Source organism: Maylandia zebra, linkage group LG2 (genome assembly GCF_041146795.1).
Source record: "Maylandia zebra isolate NMK-2024a linkage group LG2, Mzebra_GT3a, whole genome shotgun sequence".
NCBI lineage: Eukaryota > Metazoa > Chordata > Actinopteri > Cichliformes > Cichlidae > Maylandia > Maylandia zebra.
In genome coordinates, this window is record NC_135168.1 from 13,145,568 (window position 1) to 13,159,630 (window position 14,063).

Here is a 14,063-nt window from a genome sequence, read left to right on the forward strand (position 1 = left end):
TCTGAACACCAGTGAAATGTTTCTCCCACTGAAATCGCTGCATTCATATGAACAGCATCAACGTTTTGGGATCATGGAGTTGTGGACAAAGTCTCAGTTAATCAGATAAAGTCAAACCTATAATTGGTAAAGAGTTCGCGGATGATATGCCCCTTGATCGTAAAGAAGTGGATGTTGTGTGGACTAAAGTTCAGAGTGGTGGCTCATTCATAAATATTCTGTTCCAGCTGCTGGAGGACAACATCATCACTTTTGTGAAGAACGAGCTGAAGAAGATCCAGAAGGCTCTGAATCCAAATAAGCCCCAGTGCTTGGAGTTTCAGAGGGAGGATGATGAGCAGAGGAGAAACAGCAGAGAGGCATTTGTGAAGATCACAGTGGACTTCCTGAGGAGAATGAAGCAGGAGGAGCTGGCTGACCGTCTGCAGAGACGTAAGAGGATTTATCTAAAGATTTAAGCTGCTGGATAAATGAGACACTTGTGACACCAGTGTGTTCAGTCATTTCTCAGTGGGTCAGAAATTGTCATCAGCATTTTGTAAAATATGATTGTTAAAGTTGTATTTTTATTATTATTATTCAGAACTTCCAGCTGCAGTTTGTCATCGTAACCTTAAATCCACCCTGAAGAAGAAGTTCCAGTGTGTGTTTGAGGGCATCGCTAAAGCAGGAAACCCAACCCTCCTGAATCAGATCTACACAGAGCTCTACATCACAGAGGGAGGGACTGCAGAGGTCAATGATGAACATGAGGTCAGACAGATTGAAACAGCATCCAGGAAACCAGACAGACCAGAAACAACCATCAGACAAGAAGACATCTTTAAAGCCTCACCTGGAAGAGATGAACCAATCAGAACAGTGCTGACAAAGGGAGTGGCTGGCATTGGGAAAACAGTCTTAACACAGAAATACAGCCTGGACTGGGCTGAAGACAAAGCCAACCAGGACATCCAGTTCATATTTCCATTCACTTTCAGAGAGCTGAATGTGCTGAGGAAGAAAAAGTTCAGCTTGGTGGGACTTGTTCATCACTTCTTTACTGAAACCAAAGAAGCAGGAATCTGCAGCTTTGAAGACTTCCAGGTTGTGTTCATCTTTGATGGTCTGGATGAGTGTCGACTTCCTCTGGACTTCCACAAAACTACAATCCTAACTGACCCTAGAAAGTCCACCTCAGTGGATGTGCTGCTGATAAACCTCATCAGGGGGAAACTGCTTCCCTCTGCTCGCCTCTGGATAACCACACGACCTGCAGCAGCCAATCAGATCCCTCCTGACTGTGTCGGCATGGTGACAGAGGTCAGAGGGTTCACTGACCCACAGAAGGAGGAGTACTTCAGGAAGAGATTCAGAGATAAGGAGCAGGCCAGCAGGATCATCTCCCACATCAAGACATCACGAAGCCTCCACATCATGTGCCACATCCCAGTCTTCTGCTGGATCACTGCTACAGTTCTGGAGGATGTGCTGGAAACCAGAGAGGGAGGACAGCTGCCCAACACCCTGACTGAGATGTACATCCACTTCCTGGTGGTTCAGGCCAAAGTGAAGAAGGTCAAGTATGATGGAGGAGCTGAGACAGATCCACACTGGAGTCCTGAGAGCAGGAAGATGATGGAGTCTCTGGGGAAACTGGCTTTTGATCAGCTGCAGAAAGGAAACCTGATCTTCTATGAATCAGACCTGACAGAGTGTGGCATCGATATCAGAGCAGCCTCAGTGTACTCAGGAGTGTTCACACAGATCTTTAAAGAGGAGAGAGGACTGTACCAGGACAAGGTGTTCTGCTTCATCCATCTGAGTGTTCAGGAGTTTCTGGCTGCGCTTCATGTCCATCTGACCTTCATCAACTCTGGACTCAATCTGATGGAACAACAACAAACAAAGTCCATATGGTCTATATTGTTTTGGAAACAAAAACCTGAAAAAGAAGTAAAATCTGTAGAGAAACACTTCCACCACAGTGCTGTGGATAAGGCCTTACAGAGTCCAAATGGACACCTGGACTTATTCCTCCGCTTCCTCCTGGGTCTTTCACTGCAAACCAATCAGACTCTCCTACGAGGTCTGCTGACACAGACAGGAAGTAGCTCACAGACCAATCTGGAAACAGTCCAGTACATCAAGAAGAAGCTCAGTAAGAATCTGTCTGCAGAGAAAAGCATCAATCTGTTCCACTGTCTGAATGAACTGAATGATCGTTCTCTAGTGGATGAGATCCAACAGTCCCTGAGATCAGGACGTCTCTCCACAGATAAACTGTCTCCTGCTCAGTGGTCAGCTCTGGTCTTCATCTTACTGTCATCAGAAGAAGATCTGGATGTGTTTGACCTGAAGAAATACTCTGCTTCAGAGGAGGCTCTTCTGAGGCTGCTGCCAGTGGTCAAAGCCTCCAACAAAGCTCTGTAAGTACATTTGTATTCATATGCTCATTGACAAAAAGCAGGTGTGATCAACTAAAACCACTAACAAAATAACCCCCAAAGCCACAGTTATGAGTGCTGGTGTCTGAAAAGTGTATACAACTGTTAAGTGATAATCAGTACTCACTTTGTTCAATACTGAATACCTGTCGGCATTTCTGAAATTTTTCTGGGTGTAACTGTCATCAAAGTTACACCCAGACCTGGCCTTGAGTTGTTATCTGAGTTTTAATCATGAACTCTTCTTAAACGATGACAAAATAAAGAAATTTGGCACGTTTTGTTGATACCAAAAGCCTATTGAACTATCCACTGTTCTTTTACTGCTCTGTTCTCTGTTCTCTCTCTGATTGTTTCCACATGTTGCTCGTTACTTTCTTGACAAAAAGAGAATGGAATATTGCTAAATGTTATGTAATCTCATTACACTTGATCAAAAGTAAGTTTTTTTAAATTGTTTTTCTGTTATTTTTCAGACTGAGTCTCTGTAACCTGTCAGAGAGAAGTTGTGAAGCTCTGTCCTCAGGTCTCAGCTCTCAGTCCTCTAATCTGAGAGAGCTTGACCTAAGTAACAATAACCTGCAGGATTTAGGCGTGAAGTTTCTGTCTGAAGGACTGAAGAATCCACACTGCAAACTGGAAACTCTCAGGTGAGATCAAGCATTTTGTAATCAACTGGCAGAATTAGCAAATTAATAATAAGGTAATCCTTTAATAAGAGGAGATATGGGGGTGTTCTGATGTGCAAAGTAGTCTTATGTTGAAAGATTCTAAAACAAGAAGTAGTTCCTGGGAACTGCTTTCTGTTTTATTGCTGTCTAAGTAGAAACTTGCTGATGAAATTACTGATGAGTTTGCAGAGTTGAATCCACAGAACACAACACAAATATTCTTACACCCGACAATATGTACATAGTCATGGTGTTGGGTGCTGAAGATCATAATTAGAAATTTAATTATAAATTTCTTTAAATGCACATTCAGGTCTGTGACACTCATTCAGACCGTGAGCACTGGCTCTGTGCTACATACAGACATTTCTGCATCCCTGCCATTCAAAGGCACTTTGTTATATATAGTTTATATATGTAGTATTCAAAACTGAACTGTAAGCTTGGTGTTTTTAAAGGAAGCAATTTTAATTCAGTGTTTTCATTAGTCTTAATTTTATACATTTACTACCACTAAGAAGAGAACGGACATGACCTTAAGGCCTGGACAAGTTTGAAACCTTTTGTCCTTCACAATGGAAAATGGGTATCACTTTATCCAGCTTCTAATTTATAAATTCTGCACTCAGCTTTGCCGTCTCCAATATCACTGAAATTCAGCCAGATGCTGCTCATTTTATGCTTTCACTTTTTCCTGACACGCTTGAATTTAAACCTGTGTCTGTGTGTACCAGGCCTGTACCACTAAGCTTGCTTTCTTCTGAACGTTTGCCCCCATCCCTTTCTTTAAATAGTGGCATGATCCCAGGCTGTCTCTTAATGTGATTGGCCACATGATGTGTCCATCAGAATAAAGTCCCAGCCCTGCTGCCATGGAATATCAGCAACCCTGAAAATTCTTTAATAACTGATATATGAAATTATCTCAGGGGCTGAATTTGGCCGACGGGCCATATGTTTGACACCCCTGGTTTAGACAGTTTAGCATTCTATGTTCTACTGAGTTAACTCCAAGCTGAGTAGCAAATCAGCTAACTGCAGCCACAAGCTCCGACTGGTTTTCTTTGTGGATGATGATGTATTCTCCCTTTACTAGGTTCACTCAGGTGTTCCACTCATGGTTGTTATTAACTTCCTGTTTTATTTTGGTAGTTTTCATCTCTGGTGTCAAAGGTTTAGTTTTACTTCCTCCCCTGACATTGTCTACATGAGTTTCAGCTGTACAAGGTTTTATTGCGTGTTTATTGATTTGACGCTTCTTTTTATTTAACTATTATTGTTGACTTCTAAACAATTGTTAAAAAGTATTTTCATTGAAATATCAAATAATTTATTACTTTATCAGCTAATTCATTATACTTCTCTAAATAAGGGTGATAGTGTGTGTGGGTTGTCTTCAGATACTCTGCTTCCTCCCACAGTCCAATGTGAATGAGGCCCAGCTGTAAAGTCACAGCAGTCACACTGTATGTGTCTCATTGTCACTGGAGTTTAGGCTCCATGCATCCAGCTGGTGCTGCAGAAAAAGTAGAAATGTTTCTGTTTGGTTCTAATCTGCTGCTGAGTCTCTTTTACAAAGATAGAACTGCAGCTAATCATGCTCATGTAGCCAGTTAGTAAAAACCCAAGTCACCGTCAGACTAGGGTTGCCAACTTCCTGGGACACCTCGTGGCCAGGGCCGGGCGACCCAGTTGTCTCCACCCTTCCAAGTGTGGTGAATTTTTTAGCTCTTTTTTGTGTGTGTGAAATTATTTTTTTAACCATTTGACTTGAAGTTGATTTAATGATGCATATTCTTTGTGATATGAACACATGGGAAACAAATGATCATTTAGCCATTTATTTGTAGCGCAAAATGACAACATTAACACAGTAAAACAGGTCTCTTTCTTAAACAGAAGCCTGTCATGCTTAACTTTAAAGAATATAAGTTAATCTTTCTTTAAAAGAACTCTGTCCTGCTTAACTTAAAATTATATAAATTTATAGAAAACAATAGAAAGAAAAACATTCTTATAACAGTCCACATAAAGTGCATTTAGTGCAGCTGGCTTCAGTTGAGGTATTATTTCAGCTTTTCTAATGCTAATCAGCTGCTCGTGTTTGTAAACCTGCTTGTTCCCATGATTACGCATCTTAACTCATCATCATTATTAATCTATGTATTACTTTTATGTATTAGTCATCTATTCGTTGTAATCATCTATCCTTGCAGTTGTTTATTACACAAAATAAATTATATTATCACACTTCTGGCCACATAGAGTTGATATTCACTGCACATGCTCACATTAACCTTAACCAGAGGGTTTAAAAACAACAACAATGTCTACATACCATATCTTCTGCTGCCATGGCCTGGTGAACAACAAATTGGTTAAGGGTTCCCTGAGCTTTCATGCCACTCATGTGCCCACCACTAGAAGCATGCTGCCAGTCCACCATGGCCTATGAAAAAAGTGCGACGGCACACAGTGCAGTGCGCTTTATAGGTGTTATCGCGCACTTTTTCCAGCGAGGTGTTTTCATTTTCCCATTCCTCCCTGCACTTATGCAGCCTTTTTTTTCTTTCTCGGTGGGGTACAAACATTGCTGGTCGAAGGTGTACTGTCGTCCGAGACTTGCACCGCAGTGTCAGCGTTTGTTTCCCTGTTGGCCATGCTTCTTTTTGTGGTCATCTGTTGTCTTCTGGTATTTTCTCAGCGAGCGACCTTTCCTCTACCAATGAGATAAGTGGTAATCTGAATTGTCATACTCGTGCGTAAGGTCATTGGTCACAAAGCAGGAGAGGGGCTGGGAATTATGTTTTCAAACAAAGCGTTAATTCCATTAACATTTATAGACTACTTTTGATTCTCTCTGTATTACAGGACAAAGTGCGTCCCTTTGGAGCTCAATACGGGACGTGTACTTTTTATTTATTTATTTTTTATTTTTTTTTTTTTTTTTGCCTGTCCCGTTTGGCTCTTTTGCATCAGAATTGTTGTCTAAAGGCAAAGAAAGATGCCCAACGGATTTACTTTACCAAATTGACCATCCCAGCCTTGCCATAATGGTCCATTTGATTCACCTTTTATTGTCTATTTTATTTTCACTTGCTGAATACGGGACAGACTTGACTGGGGGAAAGAAGGGGAGAAAGAAAGAGGGAAAGAGAAACAGCTGAGAAGAGGGACGGGGGAGAAGGGCAAAAAACAAAAACCAACAGAATGGGCAGGGAAAAAAAAATGCATCTATCAATCACCTGGATCACCTGCTGAGAAAGAAAAAGGAAAACAAGCAGAAGAGAACAAGAGTAATAGAATAAACAACATCACAATGATATATGGGAATATGACAGTAAATACTAAATATTAAACATTATTGTGCAGCACATAAGATCAACAGCACACAGTGTGCTTTGAGGTAGGAGCCAAAAAGGGTGTAGTTTGTGGGTGTGATCACCCGTGTGTACACCTGTGAGCATGGACGCGCTTGTTTTTTTAAAAGGTTCCTTCATGTAATGATCTGCTAGAGGGTGTGGGGGGGGGGGGCACAGCCCCGTCCTCCAGGGCATGAAGCAGGTGTGGAGGAGATCAAAACTCCAGACATCCAGAGGCCCCCAGAACACAAGAGACCAAGGAAGACCAACAGAGGGGCAGCCGCGCCACTGACGTGTACTTTTCTTTCTAAATACGGGACGATTCCGTTATTCAAGGGACGGTTGGCAACCCTACGTCAGACACAGCAGACATTTAGTGATGATCTCACTGTATGTGGTCTTTTAGCGCCTCCTAGTGGTGAATTTGTGGAGTGGTGTTAGTCTGGGTGAGGAGTGTAACTATTGAGTGACACAGACCGAGCCGCCATGCTGGTAGCACCTTAGCCACAGCTCGGGTGTGGAAAAGCTGAAAAAGAAGGTTTTCTAGTTTGTAACGAGGAAAAAACTGAGAGGACTGAGTTAAAGAGAGGCTGGAGAGTAACACAGAGCAGCAATGAAAGCTGTTCACACAGTTTAGACAGTTTAGCATCAAATGTTCTAGTGAGTTAGGTTAGCTCCATGCTAACGAACAAATCAGCTAACTAGCAAGCCAGCTAACTAGCAGACCAGCTAACTAGCAAACCAGCTAAATGTAGCCACAAGCTGCGACTGCGGTTTTATAACGAGAGCATCAGACACTCAGACTGGTTTTCTTTGTGGATGATGATGTATTTTTATTCTAATCCTTCATGGTGATGCTGCCATTCACCCACTGCTCCTGGCAATGTTGCCAACTCCTCAGTAAGGAAAATTGCTATTGGCTGTCCTAAAAGTTGCTGGAAGGAGGTCAGTGTGAATGGACTGTTGTCATTGGTCTGAATGTGTCACTATAAACATGTGCTCTTCATTATTGTGTGTGTAGAACAACAAATAAAACCAAATCACAAAAAGCTTCAAGTCAAAAACACATGAAACTTTGAGAGTTTTTCCCTAGGATGAGGAAGCAGACTCGGCCCCAAACAGCTGGATATATGGATGGTTACCACAGCAACCACAGCAGTGCGCTCTGAGTATATTTAGTTGTATAAAGGTGTTTGTGGTGTGTTGCAGCTGAAGCAGCCTCATGTATGTTGACACAGGGAGAAAATAGTGTGAGAACACTGTTCACAGCAGTCACAGCTCGCTGCCTTCAACAGTCTCTTCCTTCCTTGTTTGGATGTCACTGATATCACCGCTCTCACACTGACCATCTGTTGGAGCTAACATGCTAACAGCAGGATCACTACATGTAGTCCTTAGTGATGGAAACTGGAACCATGAAGTCAGTGATGCTGGAATAAGCATCTCCACAGTGACACTAATGGTAACTATCATGACTCTTTGATGATATTCTGTGAAACACTGACAGAGAAAAGTGTTGGACAAATCTGAACAAGTCTACTTAATATACACGACTGTCCATAATTTTGATGGACACATGTTTTGGAGAAACGCCCTCCCTCCTGCTGCTCAGTTCACTCCGCTGTTCCACTCATTTTTGTTCATTATAACCTGTTTTATTTTGGTAAGTATGGTCTCTGGTGTCAGACGTTGTCTGGATGAGTTTCAGCTGTGTCACATGACCCTCCTGTGTTGACCTCAGCTGTATAGATGGCTCTGTCCTTCCCTCAGTCTTTATGTCAGTGTCAGTTTCTCCTCCTCATGTGCTGCCGGCCTCTTTTAGATTCTCTTTAGTTTGTTCCTCGTGTCCTTTCATTCCTCAGTTTAAGACACCAAACTCATCAAAGGTTCAGTCTGCCTCCTGAAACACTCCCATTCATGACATGAGACCAATACAAGATGTCCTTGGCAGCACAAACACTGTTTTAAAAGCAGCGATGGGCAAAGCCAGGCTTCGTCAAACTGAAACACTGGAAGCATTTGTGCCATCTTAAAGATGCTGTTCTGTGAAACGGGGACACAGACGAGCCCAGCACAGTTCACAACACAACTACAGACACACAATACATCAGTTTAGTCAAACATAACAGACTGCTGTGTTTACTGTAATAGGCACACAGGTTTACAGCTGTTTGTTGGCCTCATGTTTTGCTCCCAGCCGTGAAGCTTTGGATGCGTTATGTTGACTTTGAGGTTTTCTGGGAGTTTGTGTCATCAGTTCTACACACTGTCAATCAAAGTTACAAGCTGGCGTGGCGTTAGCTTTGATTTGGAATCACTTTGAAAAAGATACATTTCCATGAAAAGATTAAATGTGTTTTCTTTCTTTATACAAAGTTTGTCCCATTTTCACAGGCTCATTCTGACCAATCAGAAGCCTCCATTTCACGCACATCTTTAAGTCGTCCTCAGCTGAACATCTTCTGAACCATTAAAAAACTTTCCTGAACTTTACCTTCTAACACTGGCCTGATGTTTCACTGTCAGTCTGGAGTTTGGCTCATAGTGAACCTGCACAAGTCCTGTTGGATTTGACAGACTCAAAAAGGAAAATAGAGCCTGGAATCAATGTGTTTTTCTAGCTTTCCTTTTTATAGGATCAGTATTTTCTGTATTTCTACACACAGTCTGTGAGTAACAGCTGACAGTGAGGATGATATCCCTGAATGCAGTACATCCTATTTTCTGTTGTAAGTAGAAAAAAGTAGAGCGCAGACAGAGCTGAAAACTGGGGCCCGTTCTTCGTACCTCGCTTACTACATCCAAGATCAAATGACACATCCAAGACCAAATCATCGCGCTAACCGTGAGCTCGCTATTCCGGTTCTCCGAACACACCTGTTGTTGACGATTAGTACAGCTGGATGAAGTAATGTGAGATCACTGGGTGTCGTAAAAGGGGCTACGCATTGATAGTAGAAACATTGATCAGCAACCCGCTGATTGGTCGGCGAAAATGTCGAAGGGGCGTGCACGGTATTTTCCGGCAGCAGAGCAAGAACTCTTGAGTGAGGGATTTCAGGAGTTTCAGAGTTTAATCAGAATGTAAGGGAACACTGCAAAGGCTGCAAAAGCAAGGAGAGAGGGCTGGCAGAAAGTTGCTGACAAATTAAACTCGTAAGTAATTTAATAATAACAATAATAATGGAGTGGATTGATATAGCGCTTTTCAAGGCACCCAAAGTGCTTTACGATACCACTATTCATTCACTCTCACATTCACACACTGGTGGAGGCAGCTACGGTTGTAGCCACAGCTGCCCTGGGGCAGACTGACAGAAGCCAGGCTGCCATATCGCGCCATCGGCCCCTCTGGCCAACACCAGTAGGCGGTAGGGTAGATTTATCATTTCACACTATAATATCCAATATTATATTACACTATATTATATTATAATATGTTATATTATATCCCCTTTCACATTAGAGCCACAACAGGACCCACTAGAACATGGGAACAAGTAAAAGTGGAATATAAGAATATTCTACAGAATGGTAATATTTATCATTTATATTGCTTTTCGTCTCTTGGAAAGCGACCCTGGAATAATCTGTTTGTTTGTTCATAACAGCAACCAAGAAAAGGGCAGAGCAAAAAAAAAGACAGGTGGTGGTCCTGCATCCCCTCGTCAACAAGTTGGTTAAGTGAATAATACCCTCACGGGAAAATCGATATCTCTCTATGAGCACACTGTCGCGCTGAGCTAAAGGATCCTGTCTGTCCCGCAACATACGCTGAATTCTGAGGACTCTCCTTATCAATCTTGCACCTTCCGCAATGGGTGGCTCGCGTATACGGACAGGACATGGCTGCGACAGACTTCCCAAATCCACCTTCGCTTTTATAGCCGTGGTCTCTCATCTTGATTACACGAAGTAATTTGCAATTACTACTCTGAAATATGAATTACATCTGTAATAATCACATACATGTAATAGAATGTTAATAGTACATTTCCCTTTTTTAGGAAATGACCTGTATGTATCTGTGTGAAATCAATAAAAGGATCAAGTGCTGCATTATCTTTAGTTACATTGATGTTATTTATTTATGGTGAAACAGTGGTGGAATATCGCTGTTGCTTTCGTATGAATGACGCGGACATACCTGCGTGGCCGCGATCTAATCCTGTTTACATAAAGTAAACCTGCTCCCGAGCAGGTTTACGCTTACGGATCTGTTGCTATGACAGCAAGTCCCGGATGGGCTTCGGGGAACCGAACGATCCAGGATCACGCGAAATCGTCAACAATCAAATCCAGCTAACTCACTTAGCGCGGTACGAAGAACGGACCCCTGGTGCCTGTTTGATTTAGTCCTTGAAGCAGTTTTTACTGTTTTTACTGAGATCTTCTAATGATGTTACAGACAGTGTGTGGCTCTCTCTCTGCTGATAGGACTGAATGTGTGTGGAATAAACTGAAGCAGTGATATAAAAGCATCATTCAGCCATTAAAAGGGTCAAAAAGACCAGTCAATGAAAAATGGGAATTCCCGAGACTGGCAATGCCTGGAAGCCGCAGGTATGCCACCTGTGGCAGCTGAGGTCACGTGATCTGAGTGTTTGAACCAGACGTTGGAGCAGCGTTTCCAAACATCTGCACTTCAGAAGCTCCAAAGTGTGGAAACGTCACTGTGGAGCATCTCATCCCTATCTAAGAGATTTTCTTGCCTCTGCAAAGCGAAGCTTGCAAACAGCACCATAGTTTGTCAATCCCAACCAATCAGAGCGCTCCTTATGTCACGTCACATGACTCGTGTGTTTTCCTCTTTGCTTAGCACCCAAAGAACTAAAGAAAGGCTAAAAGGACATTCAGCCAATCAAATCCCTCCTAGGAACAGGAAGTCTAGAGAGGAAATGGAGCAGAGAAGGAGAATCACCAGTTTAAATGTCTCAGTTTTAAACTGGTGACCCTCTAAAGAGGCTTTTATTGACTCTTTCTGTTTTCTTTACAGCTTTTTTCACCATTTAAACTGTTTAATATCAGATTTAGAAATAACTTTTGGACAGTTTTTCTACATTTGCACTAAAATGAGACATAAATAATGACTTTCTGACTTTACGTTGGACTAATCTAACGACTCAGCCTGGCTATGTTGGACTGGGTGTGGAAGCAGCTCCCAGTTTGAGTTCAGGAGACAGACACCCTCTCTACTTTGAAGATCAGCTTCAAACTTTCCTTTTTGATAAAGCTTATAGTTCGAGCTGGATCAGGTGACCCTGAACCATCCCTTAGTTATGCTGCTATAGGCTCAGGCTGTTGGTGGACTTCCCATGATGCTCTGCTTTCTTCTCCCCTCTTTTCACTCCTGATGCTTTTATATGTCACTACTGCATGTCCTTAACTTTTGTCTCTCTGTTTTGTTCTTGTCTCTCTGAGCTCATCTCTTCTCTTTCCCCTCACCCTGCAACCAGTCATGGTAGATGCTCCTCCTGGAGCCTGTTTTCACTGGGAGGATCTTTGTGTCAAAGGGAGTTCTTCTTCCCACCATCACCAAGTGCTGCTCACAGTGGATTGTGTCGTGAAATCTATCAATGTAGAGCAGTGAGACAAACCACGGAGGCCCCAGAGAAGTGCAATCAAACGATGAGTTTATTAACACACAGGAGAAAACATCAGCCTATGACTTCTGACAAAAATACATGTTGTGGACACTTACAAAGCAGTGGGGTACACGCCCCCCCTTGGCGTCAATAAAAATAGTCAGAGTAAAATATGTTCCAGACATTAGTCACAGTTAATGGTACATCTTGTACATGTTTAATGGCTATAAACAGACACAGAACTTCTCTTTTCTGTAACACCTTCCATACAAGGTAATAAACTTCAAGCCCTCAGGGTCTCTGGGGCTAATTATTGACTCTGGTCATCTGTTGCCAAGTAGAGTAAAATATAGTGAGACACCAAATGAGTTAAGGCCTCAGGCCTGACACATTCCTAGATTATATGTGTTATATGTATTGTAAGCAACCATGCAATCATCCTGTTCTAGTTTCCCTCAGCATGGATCACCTGGACAGTCACGCCAGTGAAGCTTAAGACCCTTAATGAACCGAACATCAACTCGACATAAGCACAAATATGCAATGTGTATGAAATACTTCTGACCGTACTTGTAATAAAAGTTAACATAATGGAAGGATCCTCAAATGAACATGTTCAATAGACAACTTTAATGCAATATCAATACTGTGAGAAATATTATTAGATGGAATAATGCTGTAAAGAACATTATTAATGCAGTTATAATGATGCAGATTATATGGCAGCAATAAAAGAATTTCTGTATCTCCACAATTGTCTGATGGTTGGGGCTTTCTCTCTAATATTGGAGGCTGTTACCTTACACTGTTAAACAGCTTCAGATGACTGTTGTTGTCCTTTGGGAATTGTCACTTATAAATAAAGTTACATTGAATGGATGTAAATGGATAGATGTTATTGTGACAAAGAGAAAACGATTGTTGACAGATAGATTTTTGTTTTGTGTGTCTGCAGTCTGTCAGGCTGTCTGATCACAGACGAAGGCTGTACTTCTCTGGCCTCAGCTCTGAGCTCCAACCCCTCCCATCTGAGAGAGCTGGACCTGAGCTACAATCATCCAGGTGACTCAGGAATTAAGCTGCTGTCGGCTGGACTGAAGGATCCAGGCTGGAGACTGGACACTCTCAGGTATGGAGAGAAAATCTGATAGAGGAGAAAGAGCTGGAAACATTTCCTGTGTCCTTCACTCACTTCCTGTTTGTTTCCTGCAGATGACACATGAACAATCACACATGCAGGAATATTTTCAGGGACAGACACACTAGTCTAGCTGGATAGTTCATGGATATTTATGTAGGGGTCTCCAAGGAGTCTGGTTGCAGGAACATTTAGGTCACAGGTGTACCTGATATAGATACCAGTGTACCTAATAAAGTGTCAGCTAACATTTGGAAATGGAAGCTTAAATAATGCCAAACTGTACATTCACAGCTGAATTCACAATAAATTTGTTCTCAAGTGCACATTTTTCTGTTATTGTTCTCAAACAACAGAATGAGAATGAAATATTGATTCTAACAGGGCCCATAAACTTTACTAACTAAACATTACTGTGAGCAGCTCCTCCATCACTTCAAAACTGTCATCAACACCACGGACATACATTGGGAGCTGGGCAGTGTCGGTGATGTCTGTGGTCTCATCAAGAGCGACTGAGTATACACTGAAACATTTGGCTTTCTCACACAGTTGGTCATAAATGTCACTTGACAGGTCAGAAATGCGATCTGCTGCGGTGTTGGCAGAAAGGCTGATGTTGCTAAACTGACCTTTCTTTCCCGGACAGACTATATTTGCAGCCTGCAATATGCACTTTTAGACAAATGCACCTTCTGTGAATGGCTTCCCTGCTTTAGCAATCATCTCACTAACCACGTGGCTCCGACTGCTGCATTATTCTCTTTGGTTGCTTTCTTGGAGAAATCTTGCTGCCTCAGTAGATCTGTTTTAAGACTGGCAACCCGGTTCGCTCTCTCGTCTCCCTGGTATTTTGCATCCAGCTCAGCATGTCTAGTTGT

General features: G+C 42.2%; 1 protein-coding gene across 1 annotated transcript; it reads left to right on the forward strand.

Moving 5' to 3' along the window:
- The first annotated feature begins 146 nt into the window (after positions 1-146).
- LOC143413265 (protein NLRC3-like) lies at positions 147-13,360 on the forward strand. The gene is made up of 4 exons (XM_076876046.1): positions 147-432; positions 584-2,408; positions 2,903-3,076; positions 13,000-13,360. The coding sequence occupies exons 1-4, from the start codon at positions 147-149 to the stop codon at positions 13,190-13,192; spliced, it is 2,478 nt and encodes an 825-aa protein (XP_076732161.1). The 3' UTR covers positions 13,193-13,360.
- Positions 13,361-14,063: the final 703 nt, after the last annotated feature.